This window comes from Ictalurus punctatus, chromosome 14 (assembly GCF_001660625.3).
Source record: "Ictalurus punctatus breed USDA103 chromosome 14, Coco_2.0, whole genome shotgun sequence".
NCBI lineage: Eukaryota > Metazoa > Chordata > Actinopteri > Siluriformes > Ictaluridae > Ictalurus > Ictalurus punctatus.
In genome coordinates, this window is record NC_030429.2 from 17853959 (window position 1) to 17866626 (window position 12668).

Consider the following 12668-nt stretch of genomic DNA (forward strand, 5'->3'; position numbering starts at 1 on the left):
GAACTTCTTATAAGAAATCGCCTCCATGTAATACTTCTCTCAATGTAATACACACATTTCTTATATCATTGACTCCCTTCCATACAGACAGCAATACACTATGACAGCAATACACAATGACTTCATAAAATTCTAATCCTAAATCATTGACTTCCTTCCATACAGGCAGCAATACACAATGACTTCATAAAATTGTAATTCTAATTCTAATTCTAAATTTTTGATGATTACTACCAGTCAGTGGTAAGGCTACATCAGTCTTTCGCTCTGCACAAAAAAGGGCAAACCCCCTGCATGTCAACATGGACTTGGCTAGACGCCAAATTGTGAAAATTAGACAACACCCGCAGACTCATCTTCTGAAGGTAAAAAGCTTTACTACAGAAAGATGGTTAATACAGGATAGAATAATGAGAGTGCTCTGAAGCGCTTGTGCTGAACCACTACTGTATATGAAAAGCAGAGCATGACACACTTCTGTGTACCGATAAGAGCAGTTTGAGGCAATTCAAACTGGCTTTCTTTCAGGGTCTTGGAAGATGTGCAGACGAACCATGAACAGAAGAACATGTTTGTGTCTCTGTAAGCAGATAAACATTCTGTACTGACCTCAGTGACATGACATGGCCTTCTTAGGCATTATCCTCAGATGAACAGAAAAAGAACAAGAACAAAACTATTACATAGTAAATATGAGTAATTTCCCTCACACTCATTTGATGTGTTATTTGAAAAATTTCACTTTTATGTGTCAATTGATTTTGAGTTTATCAGCTTTATTAATAGGCATTGTTTCAAAGACAATCAAATATTTGCTTGTCCAAATAGGTCAAAAAGCCAACAATTTCCATAGGGTGTATTTTTTCACATGACTGTATGTATATGATTTTAATCTTCACAATATGAAATTTTTAATATTATTAAAACATTTTTGTTCCAGTACTATCTATGTGATAGGTTATAGCAGGACCTAGTCAGGATAATAAAAAAATGATGATATAATTATTAAAGTAAAATGTATAAAAGTAAAAGTATTTTGGTATTATTTTGTTTCCAAAATCGACACACAAAAAATCTAAAAACTTAAAGTCTGGGGTTAATTAAATTAAGTTAAATGCAGACTATTAAAAACTCATAATAACATAAATTGAACAATTCTGTTTTCACAGCCATGAAGGAAGTAAGTTTACCCCCATGATACTAATTCCAATTTAATGCCTGGGTGTAACATATGTAACCTTGTGGTTACACCTGCAGTAAGAACATTGAGATGGCTTTTTATTGAGAGAGAGAGGAAGCAACATCAACTTATATTCTTCTCTATACGGTGCAAAAGAATGGAGAATGCACTCTGAGAAATAAAGGTACCAAACTGTACTTGCTGCTGGAATGGCACCATCAAGGGAACATCTTTAGCACCTTTGTTATGTATCCTCACCTAGTTCTTCAATTAAAAAAACATATATATAAAAAAAGATACATAATAAAGAACAAAAGGGGCCCGCTTGATATTACCACCCCACGACAATAAAAGTACAGCTTGGTGTCTTTATTTCTGGCCTGTGTCCATAGAATGAGGAGGAATGGCAGTAGGCTTAATACTGTTAACTGGCATTCATAAACATGGTTGTAGGCTTCTGTTTCACAATACATGGCCTATAAGATTTAGGAAACTAAATTGTTAATTGTTTGGCCAATATCAACTTGGCAACTTAAATGTTTGGCCTTCTAAACACAAAACACAAAAACTAAACAAAAGAAGAAAATGTGTTGTTTTATATAATTCCTATTAGCGCTCCTTTTTCTGAGCTAGGCAGTCATTTTTGCTCTAGGCACTAGTTTGGCCTTGGTAACAAAATATCACAGAATGAAATAATATATACGTTTAGCTACGTATTTACAAGCTCGACTCATCAGCCGTGTTCACAACAACAACAATAACAGAAAGCAATAATAAGAACCCATTTCAGGCCTAAAATGATAGGCTCGGGGTCAGTAAGGGGTCAGAGGGTAAAGGCTATTCACCCAGCATTCCCAGCTTCAGGATACACAGCCATCTTGGATCTACGAGCAGAGGGGAAATTAATGCGGTTAGTGAATTCTGTCTTTATGAAAACTATAAACACAATCCCGTGCGGTGAAACACGAGCAGAAATGAACCCCGACTCATATTTTTTGATCATTTTATTATTGCACGCTGCAGTGCGCGTGAACAAATAATGCGATACACACACGGGCTCGTACGTCTCTGTTTTTGTCTGTGCTAGCTGTGTTAGCATTTAGCTTGCGGGCTAACTGTATATAGAGAAGCCCAAAGCCGCATACTACCGTACTAAATAATGTGCGAGTATAGTACCGGAGCAGTGCCGCGGTGCTGATATGACTCCCTGTTTAGTGCGGCAGTTTGCTGTTTTGGATATATTCTGAAAGATGTAGGCCGGTTTATAGTGGTTATATAGCGGGCCTAAACTCTTGCCCTTCTACAGCGAAAGCCACTTTGTTAGCTACACGGCTAGGTACAGGCTAATAGTCTAAGCAGTAAATAATTCAAAGAAGCGTTATTGTGGTGCTCACAGTATGCTCTGAACCTGGACTCTGTGCAGCGCCGAGTCATTAACAATTTATTAACATGCGTAAATCAACCGTTCTTTGCCCTTTTTGCGTTTAGCAACTTTAGCTCGAAATATAAGTCGGCTAACAACACTTAGCATCAGCTGGTTATTTAGAGCTAGCTAACAATTGCTGTCCATTTAATTAGCTGACGTTAGCTAGCAGTTCATTCCTGCAGTGTTACCAACTAGAAAAAGCAGGCTACATAACTGAAACAAGGAGACGTGTTTTATACAAACTACAATATAGCACACTAAATAGGTTGCTAGCAAGATGATGATGATGATGATGATTATTATTAATATTTTATTATATGAATCTTTGTACATTTATACAACGCTATCTGGTTAGCTTGCCTGTGTGGTAGCAATGGAGTTAAATAGTTAGCAACTTTTGCTTGTGTATCAGGCACCTGCTGCTTCTTTGGGGGGGGGCTGTCAGTGCTGACTGTCAAACTATTATCGGAAATGTTTTTTTGTTTGTTTGTTTGTTTTTTTTTTTTTTAAAAAAAGGAAGGATTATATACCTATCTTTTTAATTATTATTAAGTGTGTTAATTTTGGAGCTGTGTTTACTTACTTACTCGTACTTCACTTTCTTTCAGAGCAAAATCAGAATCATTAGCATTCATCCCTGCCTGAAATATGTGTGTGAAGTTAAAAAATAACAAATGCAGATAGTCTTGGCTTTTTTTCTTCTTCTTTGTTTTTACTCTTAACCGGTCTTGCTATTTTTACAGGTGACGAACGGTATGTTTAGTGCTACAAGAAAGAAGTTTGTAGAGGGGGTCGAAAGCGACTACCCTGATGAGAGTATGTACTACGGCCAGCCGTCGATGTTCCCTCATCGATCGGAGAAAGATGTAAATACAACCCTTACTTGTTGTTGTTAATGTTGCACACAGCTGATCAGAACCAATCAGGAGTTCACAATGGACTGCCAGGAATAGTGATTAAGATTTGATATTGGGTTTACTATTAAAATGATCTGAGACGTATTGTGGAATATAGAGTTTAGAGACAAGATTGCAGATGTAGAAGGAAAACTGAAGAAGAAAAAAAACCTGTGTGCTTTACCCTTCTTTCAGATGCTGGCATCTCCTTCGCCGTCATCGTCAGGTCAATTGTCGCAGCTTGGTGCAAGTTTGTATGGCCCCCAAAGTAAGTACATTGATTTAATTGAGGAAGATGACTACTGTTTTTGTTTTTAAATTAATGCAATGTACTGGTTCACTCTTATTTATATTGTCTTTTTTTTTTTTTTTTTTATTAAATTATAAAGGTGCACTAGGCTTCTCAATAAGGAGCATGAGCAACAACAATCCTCAGTTAAGCCGCAGTTTAACACAAGGTACTCAGTTACCGAGCCATAGCACCCCAACAACGGGGGTCCCAACAATGTCTCTCCATACTCCGCCTTCGCCAAACAGGTACACCTGCTTTATTTGTGTTTATACTTTGTGTACACACTGTACAATCAAATTTTTTTAGTAAGCACCCAAGTAAATGCCATACGTTCTTCTCCACAGGGGCATTCTGCCTATGAACACCAGGAACATGATGAATCACTCGCAAGTGGGCCAGGGCATGAGTCTGAGTGGCAGGACCAACAGTATGGGAAGCTCAGGCCTTGGGAGTCCCAACCGCAGCTCGCCCAGCATCATCTGCATGCCAAAGCAGCAGCCGGCGCGCCAGCCCTTCACCATAAACAGGTAAGAAACCTGTCAGACAGGACAGTACCGTAACATAAACGTTATAAAACACAATCCATCTGGTTTCTGTCGTATCATAGTTGACAGTTTATGTATAGATGCAAACCTTTTATCCGCATTTGTTGGATGTAGATTTTAATAAGTGGCTTTAATTGTCTAGCCTATGTCAGTAGTAACTGCATGTCTGTCGTTCCTCAGTATGTCGGGTTTTGGAATGGGTCGAAGTCAGGGGTTTGGTATGAACTCTTTATCGAACAACATCTTTAATGGAACAGGTAAGTTATTTACAGAACAGTTTGGATATTCTGACAACTATAAACATCTAGCATGTACCGTTCTACGTTTAACATGTGACAGTTTTTTGATGGATTAATTGTATTTTAGATGCTGTTATGTATGTGGAAAAATGTTATACATTAACATGGTCTGTGATGTTCTAGATGGGAGTGAAAACGTGACAGGACTGGACCTCTCGGACTTTCCAGCATTAGCAGACAGAAGTCGGAGGGAAGGAAATGGAAACCCAACACCGTTGCATAATCCCTTGGCTGGAAGGGCTCCCTATGGTGAGGGCTCCTTTCCCCAGTAGTAACAGTCAACTTGGAAAGAAATTCATCAGCATATAAGTTTGACTTGTATCCAGTCTAATATATATTTTTTTATGGTCTTTTTATGTTTACATTACAGTTGGGATGGTCACAAAGCCGTCGACTGAACAGTCCCAAGATTTCTCGATTCACAATGAGGATTTTCCTGCACTGCCTGGGCCTAACTACAAGGATCCAACGTTGAGCACGGATGAAAGCAAATCAGTCAGTGTTACTCAAACTTTTAACCCTTTTAGCAAACCCAGTGACCAACTAGCCAACCATGTGCAATTTTTTGTTTTGCTGTCAATTCAACAGAACTTGAACTCCTCAACCAAGAGCAGCTCCAGTGCAGATGGCCCCAAGTTCCCAGGTGATAAGACATCAGCACAGAACAACAACCAGCAGAAAAAGGGGATCCAGGTGTTGCCTGATGGTGAGCTCCTATTAAAAGCCAAACTGCCTGATGTCATGACGTCTCACGCCAATCTTCACACACGCAGTTTCTTACGTTTTTACTTTTAAGAAATGCTTCAAGGTTTTCAGTCATATTTAAGAGGTTCTCTATTTTAAAGCTACCTTTAGATTATATCCTGTACAGTTATGTACTTTTTTCATGACATCAACTGTATAGTCCTAGTTAACTGATGTCCCGTTCAGGGATTTGACCTTCAACATTAGTGACATGAAAGATTAATCCATGAGAACTTGCATAGATGATACGACCTGCCAGATTTCTGAACTGTAAGCAGAGCCATGGACAGTAATTAAAAACCAGTCATGTGTATTGAGGTCATTCACTACTCTCATTATGGAAATAGTAATTCACTTTGTACAAAGTTAGGGGTTGATTTGAGACACAGCCATGGTTAGGTGGGATCCTTCTGACAGACAAATAGTTTTTATGGCAGCTGTAATTGAATATTGTGGCAGTTATTTAAATCAAAGCATAATCATTATATGTAATCAGAATTATTTATAAGCTTTCATTGTTATGTTGGCCTTCATTAGTGTGCAAAAAGCAGAATATTTAGATGTAACTTGACAGGATAAAAAGGGTAAATATGTTTTTGCTTATTAATTAAGGTATGCAGTAGGGTGGGGGAATATGTAGGCACTTCATGATTAAGTTTGATTTCATTTCAGGGTGCCAAGACCTGATTATAAATTCATTCTTTATCCATCTTATATAGCCTACGTTCTGCGATACCACTTCTTGAATTTTAATTAATTATATTGTGTAGCTTCTTTATTTATTTATTTATTTATTTATTATTTTATTTTATTTTATCATAAATGATTGATGCGTTCAATAATTTAAATAAAATAAGTATTGTAAAAGCGAGCTTTTGAATGCACCAGTGCGAAATGTCACAAGAGAATCACAATGCATCTAAGAAATAATCGTTTTTGTCCATCCCCAGTAAGCACCTGGCAAAAATACTTGAAGAAAAGACCTATTTTCAATCATGAAGTGATGAATTACTGAAGACTCTAAAACATTACAGGAGGGAATCAGAGATCCAGGGCATGAAAACAAGCGAATTAGTGACCACACACAGATTCTTTAATTCTTTAATAGTTATGTGATTTATACAAGTCTCAAGTGTCAGCATTCTTTAGTGAGTATTGTGTTGAGGGGTAGTTTTAAAAATAGATATTTTACTCAAATCAAATGAAGCATGAGCCTAGTGTAACCTTACTCCTTTACAGGCAAGGTGACGAACATTCCTTCTGGAATGGTGACGGATCAGTTTGGAATGATCGGGCTGCTAGCCTTCATCCGAGCAGCTGAAACAGACCCTGGAATGGTTCATCTGGCGTTAGGAAGCGACCTGACCACACTGGGACTCAACCTCAATTCTCCAGAGTATGACACAGCTCTCTTTTTCACGAGCACTTTTTTTTTTTCCTTCACTTTCATCATCCTGTCGGTGTATTAGCATCCTCTTCCTGTGGGAAGATTTGTGGTGTTCTGGTACATTTTTATACATCTTGTACATTTTATGGTTCTTTTGCATGTTTCTTGCTGACATTTTATGATCAAATCTTCTTTAACAGGAATCTGTATCCCAAGTTTGCATCTCCTTGGGCCTCTGCACCATGCCGACCACAGGACATCGGTTAGTGTCTGATTTATTAAGTGTAAACACCTAGAGAAGCTATTTGATGTGCATATAGAAGCTCATTTCAACACTCGTAGTACTGTTTGCCTTTACTTTTGTAGAGCTCTGTGCTGCGATTTAAATTTGTATTATTCGGTGTCAAACATAAGAATCTAGCTCCTCTCAAGGTTTTTTCCTCTTGTTGTCTTCAGGAGGTTTTCCTTGCTACCGTCACCTCTGGCTTCTTCATTAGGGATCTAAATCTATAGCAGTAAAATGATTGGCATTAATTGTTGCTATCTTACTTTTTCAGACTTCCATGTTCCGTCTGAGTACTTAACCAACATTCATATAAGGGACAAGGTATGTGACGGTGATGTGAGATCACATGAATATACCACTGCCTCTCTCGTAGCTTGTTTGACATTCAGTTTAATGTGCATTGTTTGTTTTTCTACAGCTTGCTGCAATAAAACTAGCACGTTATGGGGAGGACCTGCTGTTCTACCTCTACTACATGAACGGAGGAGATCTCTTACAACTTCTGGCTGCTGTGGAACTGTATGCATGACTCCATACGTTTCATGAACAGATAAGAAATGACACGTCAGTTACAATTAAAGATGAAATTATCAGACCCCATATGTTATTTTGTGTTGATGTAATATTATGTATTATACCCATATTGCAGCTTTAACCGAGATTGGAGGTACCATAAGGAAGAGAGGGTGTGGATTACAAGAGCACCTGGCATGGAGCCTACTCTGAAGACCAACACTTATGAGAGGGGGACGTACTACTTCTTTGATTGTCTTAACTGGAGGAAAGTCGCTAAGGTGAAATTATTGTCCTTTAAGAACTATATAGAATTGTCAAAAGGTGTGACAATTCAAATTGCAGTCTAAAGTTGTTTTGAAATTAGAAGTTATACTACGTAGCTTAATGATAGAAAGTTACTGATCTTAGAGAGGTCTAAGAGCAACACTTACCACTGCTCCTGCAGTATTGTATGATATTTCATATGACTATATTTAGAAATGTGGTGTTGTAAGTAGACTAAAGACCCCAAAAAAGGCGAAAGTTGAGCTTTATCTTGCGTAGTCATCTATGGTCGCAGTGCTCTCAGTGTTTTCATGGCAATGTAGCACAGCTCCTGAGTTATTATTCTGTATTTTGTGGTCATCTACAGCTGTCTATCAGACTAAAGAGTATTAGCTTACAGTGTTTCCCACAGGTTGAGAATTTACTTGTGGTGGTGGTTGGCGCGGAGTGTGACAGTGTGGGTTCAGTAATAAACTAGTCAAACAAAGGTTTATGAATAAACTATTTGTTGCACATATATATATATATATATATATATATATATATATATATATATATATATATATATATATATATATTTACACACTACCGGTCAAAGGTTTAGACACACTCATTCTTTATTTTTATTTTTCCACATCTTATAATAATCAAATAATAATAAAATAATCAAAACTCTGGAGTAACACAAATGGATCTGTTATGTTGTGATTAAAAATCCAAAATAAATCAAAATAATTTAGTATTTTAGCATCTTCAAAGTAGACACTTGGCATTTACTCAACCGATTTCTTGAGGAATCCCCCTGAGATGCTTTTTAAACAGTATTAAAGGAGTTCACACCGACACTGGACACTGCTTTTCTGAATATTTTGCTGAGTTGTCCGTTTAAATTTTTTTTTTAATTTTGTAAATAAAATGTTATTCATTTCTTTTATTAGAAAACTATGTTGGCACAATTATATTTTTGTCTATAACACCAATTTCAAACATTTAATCATAAACCTTCAGATCAAAAGGTTTTTAAGATCATGAGAAACAGTTCAGTCAAGTGTCTCCAAACTTTTGACTGGTAGTGTATATGTCAACATAAATAACTACTAAGAAATAAATAACTACATATTAAAATACATTTTCCATTTTCAAATGATATTAAAGAATAAAACAGACTCTTATTTTTGATGAACATATAAAAATAAATAACTTTAAAAATAAATAAATATTTACATTATGGAATACATTTTCAAATGTGCCTATTTGCACAATCGGCATTGTACTCAATCGGCATGGACCATTCAATTTTCCTTAGCTTGGAAAAAACTTTCACCGCCTGTCTGTAGGGGTATGCTTCAGGGGCAGGTCCATTGATGGAGATTCTGAGGCATGCAGCCATGTATTTGGACATAAACCGATTACATTACTCCACTGTCGTTTTGCTTATTTTTTTAAAAATAGAAATAAAACTAATTTAGTTCATTTTTGCATATCAGCACCCCCGTTATCGATACTTAGTTGGACAATGGATGCTACAATTATAAACAAAGTCTCTGCTCCATGACTGTCTGCAGCAGCAGTCACAGCAGAGTTTAGCAATCAGACTGATCAGTACAACCCTTCCATGAGTACAAAGATGTTACTAGGACAAAGGAAGGACATCTCTCTTCATTTGATAACGTTAAAAGATGAGAGAGCAAGCTGGCAGCATGGAGGGTGGGTGAGAGGGAACGAATGACCGAACAAATGAGAGCAGCGGCGTTCGAGCGAGCTAGACAGCAAATGGAGAGACCAAGCGGTGTCGGCGAGAAAGCCGGTGAATGGGAGAAATAAAGCGTTATTCTCTTATTGTTAACCCTGCGGGAAGGTGCTGCAATGCCGAATATGGCCGACAGGTTCGCTGGTTTGTGTTCATTATGAACTGGCGATTGCTCGTCAAAAAGAAAAATTGGAATTAGGATTTTATCTACCTGGTGGGCGGGTCTTAATCTACCTGGGCAAGCCACCCATATGGGAAACTTTGGCTTATTTGCCAATTGTGAGGCTTCCAAATATTAACTCTTAATTAGTACAAAGATTACTAACTAAGCCTTTTCCTTCGACTTCTTCCATTTTAAGGAGTTTCACCTTGAGTATGACAAGCTTGAGGAGCGGCCTCACGTACCAACCACCTTCAACTACAACCCGGCACAGCAGGCCTTCTGAACTGGAGGTGCTCAGGCTCTCTGAGCTGCAGGAACAGACCTCAGCACTAGACTTGGCCAACCACAATCTGCTTTTATTCCTCACCTGTCTGGACAAGGACTGCAGGAGGAGGGCAGGTGGTCTCTACCTTAACCAGTGAGGGGAGACACCATGCCTTACCAATAATGTGCTGCCCAAAATGACACACACACACCCCCTTACACTGTTTTTAAATATTCTCATACCCTCTTTCTTTTCCTCCTTTTTCATTTTGAGCACCAGTCTGTATTTTGTTTACGCCTCAGATCAAAAGCCTGTTTGGTCTCTGGCAGGAGAAATGACTTGCAGTACGACAAAAGGCTACGTTTCGTTTTCCGAAACGTACCATGTTAGTAAACAGGACACACACAAAAATCAATCCAATACATGTGAATACAAAAGGGCGGAAGAAAAATGCAATGTTCATTGTTGCACTATTTAGTAATAAAAGAACACAAAAATTGTTTTGTGCTTTTTTATGTGGAAAAATGCTCTTCTCCTGTTTTTGTCTGGAAGGATACACAACCTACTGTTAACATCATGGAAGCTCTCTCTCTTTTCCTTTAGCCTTTTTTCTTTTCTTCTCCTCCAGAACATTCCTTTCAGCCGTCATCTTAACCGTGCATTCGATCCTACACCCGATCAGGTTTTCTCTGCCTAACTCCAATAATTACAAATCAGACTGTTTTAGTGACCATTGTGGGAACAGCTTGTGGACCATCCTCACCCAGGGGGTTATGACTAAGCTACATTGTTCCAGATAAAACACTTCTCAGTCTTTGTTACGATTTTGTAATAAATGTGTACATTTTTTTTTTATTTTTTTGGACATCACATGAATAAAGATATGTATGTACGAATGTGTATATATTATATATATAGATAGCTGTATCTATATATATATATACATGACGTCTATTTTGGAAAAAGGTAATTATTCTTTGCTCAGCCTCATTTTTAGGAGGTGAGCAGTGGTGGCATTATGTGTTAGAAATAAACAGAAGAAAAAAAAATAGTGTTAATAATATTGAGCTGCCAGACAGGGCTTCACACTTGTTACCCTGTGCACTTAAGACCAAGATAAATATTCAAAAATACGGAAGGCCAGATTTTTTCGAACTAAGGCAATCTATATCCCCAGCCCCTGAAAAAGAAGGTGGAAACATTTCACATGCAGCTGTTTGAATAGAAGCATTTCATAGGAAAAGGAAAATTGGTAATACTGCTAACAAAAAAAACAAAAAACAGACCAGTCTTGTATTTTCTGAAAACGTTGAACGCGTCTTTCTTTCCTTTGTAATAAAGCAGAACGGCTTTCCTGAACCAGTGTTTGTCTCTCTATGGGAAGGGGTTCGAGGGCAATGAGGAGGAGCAGCAGTGAAAGACTGGCAGAGTTTGAACCAAGACTGAGAAAGAACACCAGCTACTAAGGAAGATGTGCATGTGCTATAATGACTAAAACAAGCCTGTAATATTTTGTGACTGTATGATGACGGATTGGTATAATCTCCAAACAAATGAGAGCACATTAATGCATGTGATTAAAAAATATGAGCTAGCTGTCTGTAGGTCACTTAGCTGTAAATAAGTGAATGTGAGTTGAATATACCAGAGACATAGTGTTCCAAGAAATCTCATGAATTGTTTTATTAGGGCATTACACACATTTAGTTTTCCACAAATTGTATGATTACAGTTATTTATTTTAAAAATGACAAGGTTCAAGGAAGAGAGAGAATCAATCAACACTCAGCTGGAATGTTTTCAAAATTCTACCATTAAGCATTCATGTGCATTATGGTCATGTGCATAAAGATTTCACACAGAGCCTCCATGTTATAACATTTGACCAAAAAAAAAAAAAAAAAAGGCAACGCTTCTGTTGCACACATTTTTATACTGATTAGGCAGCATGGACATCAGGTACTAAATACAATGTTAGTTTGCTACATTTCCATGGACTTCAGCTCACTGAGCAAAAAAAAAAAAAAAAAAAAATCAGCCACATCATTTGTTTTTTAATACACGGGCATAATTCCCTTGGATTATCACATGAGGATCCCATCAGTGTCTTGAGATAGTTCCTATTAATTTGACCCTGCTCCTTCACTGACTTGGTGTGCAACCTAGTGAGTGTTCATGGTGCCTATTTTAAGTGCTTCACCTTATGTTCCAAATAATCCCACAACTTTCCTATGGCTTTAAGTTCTGGTGATGTTGCAGACCAGTGAATATGTCCCAGTCTCCCATCAATGTACAAAGAAATGCAGGCATGTGGATGTGACCCATTTCTTGTCCAGAGAGCTTATTGTGTTTTTAAAACAAAACCACCTTTTTACACTGCACAACACAACACATTTTTCCTTATGCAGAGTTACACTGCACAAAACATTCTCATCTGCCGAACTTTGCATTAGCACACTGTTCCAAAGAAGCTGAGTTATACACCTTGTTATGAAAAAAAAAATCTACCTAGCTACAAAAGCAATCTACAGGCTGTCCCAAAAGTCTCCATATATAGGAGACTATGTTTTTCAGTACCAAATCAGTTACCCCTTCGTCAGTGGATGCTCATGGACGTCCACTTCTCGGTTGGTCTGCAACAATTCCATTCTTCGT

General features: G+C 37.7%; 1 protein-coding gene across 3 annotated transcripts; it reads left to right on the forward strand.

Moving 5' to 3' along the window:
* Window positions 1-274: 274 nt before the first annotated feature.
* cnot2 (CCR4-NOT transcription complex, subunit 2) lies at window positions 275-12192 on the forward strand. Of its 3 annotated transcripts, none has more exons than XM_017485656.3 (15): window positions 279-365; window positions 3350-3472; window positions 3698-3770; window positions 3892-4039; window positions 4139-4321; window positions 4520-4596; window positions 4762-4887; window positions 5009-5133; window positions 5227-5344; window positions 6622-6778; window positions 6970-7031; window positions 7327-7376; window positions 7474-7574; window positions 7705-7849; window positions 9945-12192. In XM_017485656.3, exons 1-15 carry the CDS (start codon window positions 303-305, stop codon window positions 10029-10031), a joined length of 1638 nt encoding a protein of 545 aa, XP_017341145.1. In that variant the 5' UTR covers window positions 279-302; the 3' UTR covers window positions 10032-12192. The 3 variants fall into 3 exon arrangements, with proteins under 3 accessions (XP_053541784.1, XP_017341145.1, XP_017341146.1); XM_017485657.3 differs by lacking the exon at window positions 279-365 and adding an exon at window positions 1983-2090; XM_053685809.1 differs by lacking the exon at window positions 9945-12192 and having other exon boundaries at window positions 275-365; window positions 7474-7619; window positions 7705-7844.
* Window positions 12193-12668: the final 476 nt, after the last annotated feature.